Here is an 11,274-nt window from a genome sequence, read left to right as displayed (position 1 = left end):
TGCATGTGTTGTTAGTTGTGTAAGAGTGATCTTGAGGTTTTTGTAGTATTGGATGGTATCTGTTATAGGGTTAGTAATATGCACATGATAATAACCATCTGAACAGCAAGTGATGTTCAAACAATCCTTGCTCTCCATGGTCGTGTATTGACTCTCTGCTCATGGGCTATAGTCCAAGCTGAGCTCTAGAAGATGTGTGAAGTGGGAAGTTAAAAATAGATCAGAGAAGCCTCTTCCAAGCTTTTAACTGTTTGTGTTGGAATTTGGGGATCTCCCCAGTGTCATATTAGATACAGTTCGTGTCAATACTGAGCATTGGGATGTTGCAGTTCTTTCTTTCATCTTGTTCCACAGTTGTATTGCCTGTGATCTTTCCTTGTACGAGAGAAATACTTGCCTTCTTGAAAATGCATTGCGAGCTTACTTCTGTTTTCAGATACTGCAAAAGATAGCTTTATTTTAAAGAAACTGTACAAACTGTTAAATGCTGTTTAATTCATGTTCCTTGTAAATCATTGGTATGAGGAGTCTGATAGAATGAAGTGATAAACAAGACTACAAAACCTTCCTAGAAGGGCTGTTTTTCATTATGAAAGCAAGCTTCTACTACATTCATAACTTAGTAGCAGGGGAAAAAGTTAAAAATAATCTTAGTTTTTAGTTGCCTGTCCATATAAAGGTTTAAAATCATTGTGAACACTTATCATTTGCACTGCTTTTGCAATTCATGTTTGGGAACTGACCAGTATAGATAGTTTAATTTTCTGTCTTTCTGACAGATTGTGGCTGGAAGAATGTCTTTTCCACCTCATTTGAACCGCCCTCCTATGGGAATCCCAACGCTTCCTCCTGGCATCCCACCTCCACAGTTTCCTGGCTTTCCTCCACCTGTACCTCCTGGTAAGTTATGTTAATATATGGAAGTGTTGTAGAAATAAATTACTTATTCTGAGTTGTATTACTTACAGAAGTTACTGGCTCTTAAGGTATTTCAGTGACTGATTCGTGTACATTGCAGTTGAGTTTCCAGTTTACCAGCAGATCATGTCATGTGAACAAGCTCCTTTTGCTCTACTGAAAGCTACTTACTTCTGACCAGGAATCAAACCATTAGAGACAATACTGGACTTTGTCTTGGATCTTTTTGCCAAGACTGAAGCTGGGTGGTGGTTTTTGTTAACAGTAGGTATTCTTAAGAGCCACTGGTTTGACAGCAGACTGATTTTTCAGTTCCTTTCAAGTAAGCCATTTTAATAGGCTCTGGAAACTCTTGGGTGTACTGATGTGTGTGGTGTGAAAAGATAATATGAACTTTCAGGTCTGACTTCCTGTGGTGGTGTTTTCCTCTTTAAATCCCACTTTCTTTATTCTGCTTCTTCCATACTTCTCTTCACACATCTTGCACACGTAGTGTTCTGTTCCTCATTCCTCCTAAACTTCCACAAATGAATTCCACCTTTTTTTTGGTTGTTGTTCATCTGTAAGATCAGCCTCTGGTTTTGGTGTTGAGATTTCTAATTCGTTGGTCTGGAACCACCTGCTGACTGTACGTTGCCAGTATGGATAACGGTGACTGGAGGCAGGAGACCAGAGAGTGAGTGGGAAAGAGGAATACTTCAGAGAATTTCTCCTTTAAAATTCATCACAAGGGCTGCAGAAAATAGCTCCTGACTGTATGGTCTTAAGCTGTGTAGTGCACAAGTGTTTTGTAGACAATAAAGACATTCAAAAATGAGTTGGCTGAACTCAGGAATGGTTTGTGCACATCTGTTCATCAGACTAATTCTTACTTCCATTAATTTTTCCAGCTTTTTTTTTCCTGAGATCCATGGGATGTTACGTGTTTTCTGCTGAAGGCAGAGTTCTTCAGTAGGTAGCATTCTGCCATCAAAAATTTCAGGCTAAATTTTATAATTGTACCTCTTACCTTTCCTAGCTTAGGTTTATATGTGCTAGCATGAAAAAGAGTAGACACTTTAAAAAATAACCTTCTGAAGAATATTTTAAAATGCTTGATACGAGTTTTTGCTCTGAACACTTGCTTCTTAACATGTGCAGCGAAGATCTTTTTGTTCTCATGCTGTGTTTGACTTCATATATGAATAGTCTTGTTTCAGTGGTAGTGATCCAAAGAGTGTGTAAAGTGGAGAAGAGCAGTGTTAGACAGGAATTACATTTTTCTCTGTACACTGATGTGCTTACCCATGCAGATAACATATTTTGACATGTAGAGGATATGGAGATCTCATTTCTTAGCACAAGTGTATCAACGGAGTTGAAAATGCCAGTGACTTTATAAGTTCTAGCACTTCCATCTCTTGAGCGTGGAAGATTTCATGAGGTGATTCTGAAGATTGAGATACCACTGAGAAGTAAAAAATTATTGTTCATATATAAGAATTGCTGTAGTGAGTCAGACCAGCAGTCCATGTGGCCTGATGCGTTGTCTGGGTGGTGGGAACACAAGAAGATATTTAGGGTGGGCGCGTACACCTATCTGCTTTGAGTGTTCCCTCATACAACTGTAGTGGTAGTCATGTTAGAGTATGAGCTTTAATTTTTCCTGTGTCGTTTTCTGGACCTGTCATTTATGAACATTTTTTGTTTTAATCTGCTGGTACTGTCCATTTCTGCTGTTGCCTCCACATCGAATTTGAGAAGTTCATTAACAGTTGTGTAAACTGCTACTTTCTTATGTCTGTCTTTAGATTCATTGCCTACTTATTGTCCCCATCCTGCCCCAGTTGCGTTCTGTGGTTTTGTACACGTCAGTTGTGTTCCATGCCTTGCAAACCTCCATACGTGAAGAGTCTCGGACTATAGCTTCTTTCCTAGTAAAGCAGCTGCTCCAACACTTCAGTCATGTCGTTGCCCTTCTCTAAGGCTACGTGTTTTTCTTAGGTTGCAGAGACCAGATCTGTAGGCAGTAGTTAAGGTGTAGTGCACCAGCTTTTTGTATAGCAGCTAAATGATGCCTGTGGTGTCGATCATCAGTGTGTTTGCTGATGATGCCCAGCGTTATAGTGGATTTTTTTGACTGAGCATTGGGCTGATGGTTTTGGAGGGCGGTCAGTGATAACACAAGTATCTTTGCAGAGTTGTAACTTTAAAATCCAAGTTCAGCATCGTGATGATTATAGTTCTAATAGTTACAGCAGTGCACAGCCGAAGTCTTGTCTTGGAGTAGCTCCTCTAGTCTGTGAGATGCCAGAACTGAGAGCATGGGAGAGCAATACTGCTTTAGATTCTCTGAATCTAAATCTGATTTGGAGGGATAGGCAGTAGTATGACTTTAATATGAAGGAACTGAGAAAGAGAATTGAGTGATGGAGAAAATAAATGATGGAATAAAAGCGAAGCCAGAGTGGATGAAGAGAAAACTGGAGAGGGTGTCTGAGGAGAAGTGTTGCTTCAGGAGTGAGCGCTGGAGGAAGTGAGAGAACAAGTCCAGGAACAGTAGGTGGCAGAAATCTGATTAGGATTTTATTAATACAGCAGTAAGAGAAATAAAGAAGGAAAGGATCAAAAGGGAAATACTGAGAGTGAAAGACAAAGGAAGAGTTTTTTTGTAGGATGAAAAAAAGAGGTCTAGAGTCCTAGGGAGTATTTCTCTGAAGAACATGAGATTGACTTCATTGGTTTTGAGTCTCAGTGTCTTTACAGGCCAGCAAGTAGTTTTGAAATCCATTCACTTAATGTCTTTAACCTCTTATAGCAACTGGCATGGAAAGGTAAACAGCCTTTATTATGATCAGATATTGCCTTTTGTGATAGTACTTAAAGCTTCCAGTGAATTTGGTCATGGGAAAGAGGGTATTGCATGGTTTCACCCGATTAAATATTGTTTTAAATTAAGTTTGAGAAACTGCCATGTCAAATATTCAGCAGGTAGGGAGCTTCTGGATTGAGGTTCATTCATCACATCTTCTAGAAGAACGCTGTGGTTTGAATGTGCTTTGAAAATAGCTTTGTTTGTGACAATCAAAGTGCTGTGCTTAAGGTAGTGGGTACTGGGGAGTTCTTATTTGACCGAAATGGCTGTCTGATTTGTAAGTTGTTTCTGATCAGTTCATTTGCATTCATTGGTAATCTCAACAGGGCAGATTAACATTAATGTCTTGTCTTTCTCAGGGACCCCTATGATTCCTGTACCAATGGGCATTATGGCTCCTGCTCCAACTGTAAGTATTACAGTGCAGATGAGATGACAGCAAAACAAAGTGGAGAGTAAAACCCAGTAGATGTCAACGGTAGTTTTGTTTAGTTCCCTTCCATTAGAATTCACGCTATGAAATGAAATGCTTCACTTCAAATGCAACTTTTATGCAAATACTATGTGAATTTCTGACCTAAACAAAGTTTGAAGAAAAGTCTGAAGCTGCGAGCTGCAAAGGTTAAGCAATTACTGATCTTGCAAGAAGACTGACTTCTCTCAAATACAATTATTTAGACTTTGCCTTTGAGTCATGCATGGTCTCCCTGTGCAGTGCAGTTAGATCAGGTAGAATCCAGGTCCCTTGCTTTTGAGTTTGTTGACCTAGCAGAGTGCTCTGGAGACATCACCTCGTGCAAAAAAAGCCATCACGCAGCACTGCTGAGCTGGCCAGGAAGATGTGCATTGATAAGCTGACTGACAAGTGTAACAGGAGAAGGAATAGTTGCATGTAATACACATCTATGGAAGAGCATATGAGAGGGAGGTCCTTTGTTTGTCTTACTGGTTTCTAGTTGGAAGGAAGATTTATGATTTACGGGGTGGAAAAAAGCCCTCTCTTTAAAATATAAAGATTACTTTTTGGTTTCAAGGTGAATTACCATTTCTGTGATTTTGCATAAGTGAAATCTCCCCAGAATACTGAATTTTCTTGATAGTTTGTATTATCTGTTACAGGAGGATGTGTTTCTGGTATCCATTGTATTTAAGACCAAGATACTGGAAAAAATGCATCATTCAGTTTACTGATTAAAATATTTCTTTATTAAGTGAGGCTTTTAGAAAAGTCTTTTGAAAAGAGAGGCTGTATGCCTGTGCACTGTTAAATCGTAGGTGGAAGGAAAAAGGTGCAGCAAAATGGAACAGATGATCGTGCCTGTCTCTGGATGGTTTGTTTTACAAATGTTTGCTCCTTAACCCAAAGAGGCTTTGGGTTGTGTATTGATTAAATAAAGCAGTAGTGTTTATTCATTCAGTGAAAGCTTTAAGACCTCTCATGTGTCCACTGAAGCCTTTTGAGTCAGAGTTACTTTTCTATTAGCAGCTTATTTTATTTAACACTGTTAGGTAAGGTACTTCCAGTGACTCAAATATTGCAAGTTAGTTATTTGTAGAAGAAGTCATACCTGGCATTACTGTGTGCTCACCTTGAGACCTTTCATGTTCAGGTACCCTGTTTTTTCTCTGTCTGTCAGAAAATGGCAGTCTTTGTTGTGTTGTATGAAGTGTTAAAGCCTGAACAACTTACTGGTGTCTCACTTCATAAGCCTAACTAAAGTTCGTAGGAAAACTTAATTTTGAAATAAATGTGCATCCCCAACTCTTCTGTCTTAGGGATTTAAATTAAAACCAAACAAACATAACACGCAAAACCCCCTACGCAAACAAACAAGCCAAACAAATGAAACAAAACAAAACCCAAACAACCCAACACTTTATTTTACATCTTCCCCTCCTCTTTCTAGGTATTGGTTCCTACCACAGTGTCTATGGTTGGAAAACACTTGGGAGTCAGAAAAGACCATCCTGGCTTAAAGAACAAAGAAAATGATGAAAACAGCGGTCCCACTACCACCGTTTTTGTAGGCAACATTTCAGAGAAGGCCTCGGATATGCTCATACGGCAGCTTCTAGCAGTAAGTACCGTGGGTGGCTTGTGAAATGTCTTCCCTGGCTGATGAATGAAGTAATGACCCACAAGCAGTTGATTGAAGCTAAAAGCAGAGTTGGTCCCATTCACTGGAGTAGAGGTCCACTGCACTTGAGTTTGAAGCTAGTAAGTGAAGAGTACAGCTCTTTTTAAGCTGTAAATGTCAGTAAACACAGACATACTGTATTTTAAGTAGTGTTTCCCCTTTTTACGTGTTACCTTTTGCAAAATGTGGTCCATTTTTTTTTGCAATGTTTTGAACATCAGCAATAATTAATAACATTTATCTTTAATGCAGAAATGTGGCTTGGTTTTGAGTTGGAAGAGAGTACAAGGGGCATCTGGAAAACTTCAAGGTAATTGTTTATACTTTTCTACTCAGTCTCTTGTTTTTGTTACCTAGCAGCTTTTCAAATGTGTGGCACATTGCTGGCCTTAGTAATTCTACTCTTTAAGATACTGTATATGATAATTAACTGGTAAATACTTCCTAGAAAAGGGCTAGTATTTGCTGTCCTTGGAATCAAGACAGAACAAGAAAGATTAAAGGAGAAAATGTCCTGGGGGCCTAATTCTGCTCACCGTTCTGTTCTGAGACTGGATCAGGAGTTTATAGACCATCCTTGAGAAAGTTTGGGCTTAGCCTCTAAAGGAGCGTATTTGCAACACTGTTAGTAGTCTCTTACATTAATGTGTATTATCCTTCTCTGTTAAGGAGGCTTTCCTGATGTCAAAATCATCTTCCTTCCCTGTTGTCACATTGAACTAATTTTTCTTGTGACCTTACTCCAATGGATACAGGAAACAGTTTTGGTTACCATTTTTTGTTGTTAGTGTTTTCATACCTTCTCTCAGTTGATTGATTGTTAAAGATGTAATTCTGTTCCTTAGCTTTCCTATATATCATACTTAGTTGATTTTGCTCTCACAATGTGTTTTTCTCATATACAACTTTCTGTAAGTGTTGTGAAGAGCCTAGTTTGAAATACTCCTTCCTCTGGGTTGATTGATGTCCTTGGTCTTCAGAGAATCAGACATCTTGAGGTTGTTCAGCCTGGAGTAGAGAGGGCTCTGGGGAGACCTTATAGCAGCCTTCCAGTACTTAAAGGGAGCCTACAGGAAAGATGGGGAGGGAGTCTTTATCAGGGAGTGTAGTGAGAGGACAAAAGGGAACAGTTTTAAACTGAAAGAGAGTAGATTTAGTTTAGACATTAGGAAGAAATCCTTTACTGTGAGGGTGGTGAGACACTGGCACAGGTTGCCCAGGGAAGCTGTGGATGCCCCCTCTGGTAGTGTTCAAGGTCAGGCTGGATGGGGCTTTGGGCAACCTGGGCTGGTGGAGGTGTCCCTGCCCATGGCAGGGGTTGGACTGGATGAGCTTTAAGGGCCCTTCCAACCTGAACCATTCTGTAGATCTATGATTCATATAGACTACATTCCTTAGTTCAGACAGACATATCAAAAGCTTTACAAACACAGTCATAGAATAGTTTGGGTTGAAAGGGACCTTTAAAGGTCACCTAGTCCAACCTCGTCAGTGATGGGCAGGGACATCTTCAGCTAGATCAGGTTTCTCAGAGCCTAGTCCAACCTGACCTTCAGTGTTTCCAGGAACAGGGAGGGCATCTACAATGTATATATAACTTTCACCTTATTCACTGGGCTGTTCTGTATATCAGACTAATGCAGTGAATGATCTTTCTGACTTTTTATGATGTGTACTCCTCTTTTTAAAAAAAGATGTGCCTGCATTCCAAGTTTATTGATTCAAAACACTGTTTTTACACAAAGTAAATTACTTGAAGAGCTTTAACACTCTTACTTTTCATTTCAATAATCCATTTAAGCCTTTGGATTTTGTGAGTACAAAGAACCAGAATCCACGCTACGAGCACTGAGACTCCTCCATGACCTCCAGATTGGAGAGAAGAAGCTGCTAGTCAAAGTTGATGCAAAGACAAAGGCTCAGCTGGATGAATGGAAAGCAAAGAAAAAGGCTTCAAATGGGGTACGTATATAATGCGTGACTTGTGTTATTTTGGCTGGAGGACAGTGTAACATGCTTGCTGGATCAGACTGCGAGTGTCTCTTAGCTTCTATTCTTGTCTCTACCCTTAACTCATTTTAGGATTTCGCCAGAGTCACTTTAATGAGTCTGAAGATACGTTGAAAGGCAGTGAAGTGTAAGCTCTTAATTCACCAACATTCAATCATATCTGTGAGCCACAACTGAATCTCTAGAATTAATTCTGTAATTCCTTCTAAAATGTAGTAATGCGTGCTACACCTCACGTTGCTTCATTTTTGTTTAGAACATCTTGAAAGTGTATAAACTCTAGAAGTAATTGTGACTTGTCAGAGTCTGTAAATCGCCTGTCTGAGGAGAACTGGAGTGATGATCTTCTAGGACAAATTAACGGAAAGGAAAGGAGTAGATAATTCAGTAGATGGTGCAGTTGTCTGTAAGCTGCCCAGTGCCTGATATTTAGTAGATGGGGAAATTGATTTGTGCCATTCCTTTCTAGAGCTAAGGATCTGTGTAGGAATAATTGCAGACATTTGATATGTTGAATACTTGAGATACAAAGAAGCTTAACTGACAAATTGGCATTAAAATTAATTTTATTTATTTTTTTATTTGCTAAAATAGTGTCTTTTACATCACAATCAGGTTGTTTGGCTTGGTCTCTAATGATTTTAAGACTCTGCAGAGGCCTTAAAATAGTACTTAAGACAATTATTTTCTGTAAAATGAAGGTGAGAAGAGGCTCTTGTTCAGAAAACTAGAAATACTAATCACACTGTAGCAGGTAAATTTTTAAAATTCCAATTTGGAATTGCTCTCAGAGGTGTGTAGAATACAGAGGGAACAAAAGTGCTTTTATTTAATTTTATTTAACCAGAACTAGAGGCATGATGTGATGCCTTGAAGTGCTTGACACATTTTTGGCTGTACACCAAGTCAAGCGTATGGAATTAAATGCAATGGCTCAGTAAAGCAGAGTGCTAACTTCATGGATTTTGGATGGAGTAATGTACTCGCTGTTAACCTGGGTAAGGGTTTCATTTGACTGCCCCTTCCATTCCATATTTCCTTGTTTCCAGGTGGCATCACCTGTAACGCTGTGCTTCACAGCAGACATCAGAAACAAGCTTAAATATCAGTGGAGTTCTTGTACATACCTGTTGAATTTTGTTTTCTGTGAGCTCCTGTAGGCTAATAGTGCAGAGGGTGCTGGTTTTGGCTTTGAAGACAACACATGTGTCAGTTCCATTGAACTGTGGAGTGAGGTTACCTCAGTTCTGGGGTTCTTGTTTGTTTGTTTGTGGTGGTGCAAAGAAAGGCTGTGAATTGCCAAGGAATATTGATGCAGCGTTTTGTAATCATACTGCTTGCGATTCCTTTTGTACCTTTCATTGATGTGCTGGTGCCACTCAGATCCAAAACTTGCCACTTTTTTCTTTAATTTTTTTTAATTAAAAGATCAAACATGTATACTACAATATAGTTTCTTATAGAAGAAAACCAAGCAAGCCTTCATCTAATTAGCTCCTCTCCCTGATCACTTTTTTCTCCCTGGACCTCTTCAGTTCCACTCCCTGTCACTGCCTTCTAGCTCTTTTCAGCCTGCTGCTTCTTGGCCTGGCAGCCTCTTCAGCTCCAACTGAATCCTCCCTTCCCCCTCATTCTTAGCTGCTGCTCCATCAGACCCTTCCCTCCCCCTCACTCCACCCACCACCTATCGCTTGACGGGATACCCAGCTGGATTCTCAGGTGAGACTCCATTTTTCTCAAAGATTCAGGGAATCAAGAGGTGGGCTACCTTGCTCAGTGTGCAGATCATTGCTCTACCCTTTCATGGAACATTTAGTGAAATGCACTTTGTGTGTGTTCCCTTTCCTCCCTACGAGGTGGAAAGGAGCAAAAAGATGTAAACTACAAAGTAATTGATCAACAATAACAAGATGTTTGCTGTGAAAGGAATGTTTTCCATAACAATGTTTCCTTACTGAATTAATTCTCCCATTATAAGTTGCAGCTTGAAAGTTGCAGGTAGACATTTGTATTGCATGGCAGTTAAGTAGAAGGGTTTGAGGAACTGCTATTGAAGTGACATGACGTTCTGGAGGATACAAGGCAGGAACTTTTGACCAAGAGCTGGACTATAGTGATTGCCTTTCTATAGCGTGTGTGTGCTTTCTCATTTCCTGTCTACTGCCTTAATCACCATTTGTCTGTTTTATTATGCAGTCCTACACTTGCTCTCTCCAGCCATCCCACATGTAAAACTATGTGGTCCCTGTGATATTGCCAGTGTGAAAAGATCTGACTAAAATAACGCAGTCAATAACTACTTGTAGGTGATTTGGGGCTTGTGGTGTTTTGGTTCTTTCTTTGTTTTGGGGTTTTTATTAGTAAATGTCCTAGGGGCATGAATGTGATGCTCAAAGGTGAATTTCTGACATAAAACTCATATTAGTCTCAATTTGTTGATTCCTGTTACTTTGCAATTTTTCCTTAGAACTCCAGACCAGAGACGACAAATGATGATGATGAAGCACTGGATGAGGAAACGAAGAGAAGAGATCAGATAATTAAAGGGGCCATTGAAGTCTTAATACGAGAATATTCCAGCGAGCTCAATGCCCCCTCCCAGGAATCTGACTCTCACCCCAGGAAGAAGAAAAAGGAAAAGAAGGAGGACGTATGTGTTTTGATTTTGGACAAAACAGATTTTTCTTCAACTCACCTTTATATAATGGCCAAACCTTGTGCAAATACTTTAAACCTAAACTTCTGATGAGAAAACAAATCAACAAGCTTTGATGTCAGCAGCAGTTTTATTTTTTATTTCTATTTTTTTTAAGCTGAAAGCTAGTCAGTTAGAGACACCATCCCTGCAGGATGGTTTAGGCATCTAAGCACCTTGGAACAACAGGTTTGAATCTGGGCAGGCTTGAACCAACCTTTCATCCCTCTGAAGGTGGAAATACTGCATTTAGTGCAGTTTAATCTGCATGTGCATCTAGAGTTTTTCAGATGAGAACTTAAAAAAACAACTGTAGAGTTCCTGCATAACCGTCTGTTTCCATTAAAAGATGCCAGGGCGCTTTTGTAATGGCAGGAATATGCTCTGGTGGTTTTTGACAAAATTCTTCTCTGCTTATAGTAAACATTCTTGTAGTGTGCCTTGACCCAACTGGCTGCAGCTGTCTCTCCAGATGTGGAAGCACTTCGTTATTTGTTTACATGTATACTTCACAAACCTTGGAGGGATCCTTCAGGGATGAAAGGCATATTGTAATCTTCCTGTCTTGCAAAATCACTCTTACACACAGGTGTCAATTCGGCTAGATTTGATCAGCTGGTTTTCATTGATTGTGTAATGCATAAAACCCCCGACCTGTT

General features: G+C 39.7%; 1 protein-coding gene across 1 annotated transcript in view; it reads left to right on the top strand.

The window, feature by feature from the left end:
- The first annotated feature begins 786 nt into the window (after nucleotides 1–786).
- RBM25 (RNA binding motif protein 25) overlaps nucleotides 787–11,274 on the top strand; it is a 25,754-nt gene continuing 15,266 nt past the window's right edge. Inside the window, exons 1-6 of the mRNA XM_010182675.1 lie at nucleotides 787–900; nucleotides 4,132–4,181; nucleotides 5,680–5,850; nucleotides 6,163–6,220; nucleotides 7,712–7,872; nucleotides 10,388–10,570. Coding sequence (XP_010180977.1) covers nucleotides 795–900; nucleotides 4,132–4,181; nucleotides 5,680–5,850; nucleotides 6,163–6,220; nucleotides 7,712–7,872; nucleotides 10,388–10,570 — 729 coding nt within the window. The 5' untranslated portion in view covers nucleotides 787–794. The remainder of the gene's footprint in view (nucleotides 901–4,131; nucleotides 4,182–5,679; nucleotides 5,851–6,162; nucleotides 6,221–7,711; nucleotides 7,873–10,387; nucleotides 10,571–11,274) is intronic.

The sequence above is a fragment of the Mesitornis unicolor genome, unplaced genomic scaffold, assembly GCF_000695765.1.
Source record: "Mesitornis unicolor isolate BGI_N332 unplaced genomic scaffold, ASM69576v1 scaffold2234, whole genome shotgun sequence".
Taxonomy (NCBI): domain Eukaryota; kingdom Metazoa; phylum Chordata; class Aves; order Mesitornithiformes; family Mesitornithidae; genus Mesitornis; species Mesitornis unicolor.
This window is presented reverse-complemented; position numbering and strand designations above follow the sequence as displayed.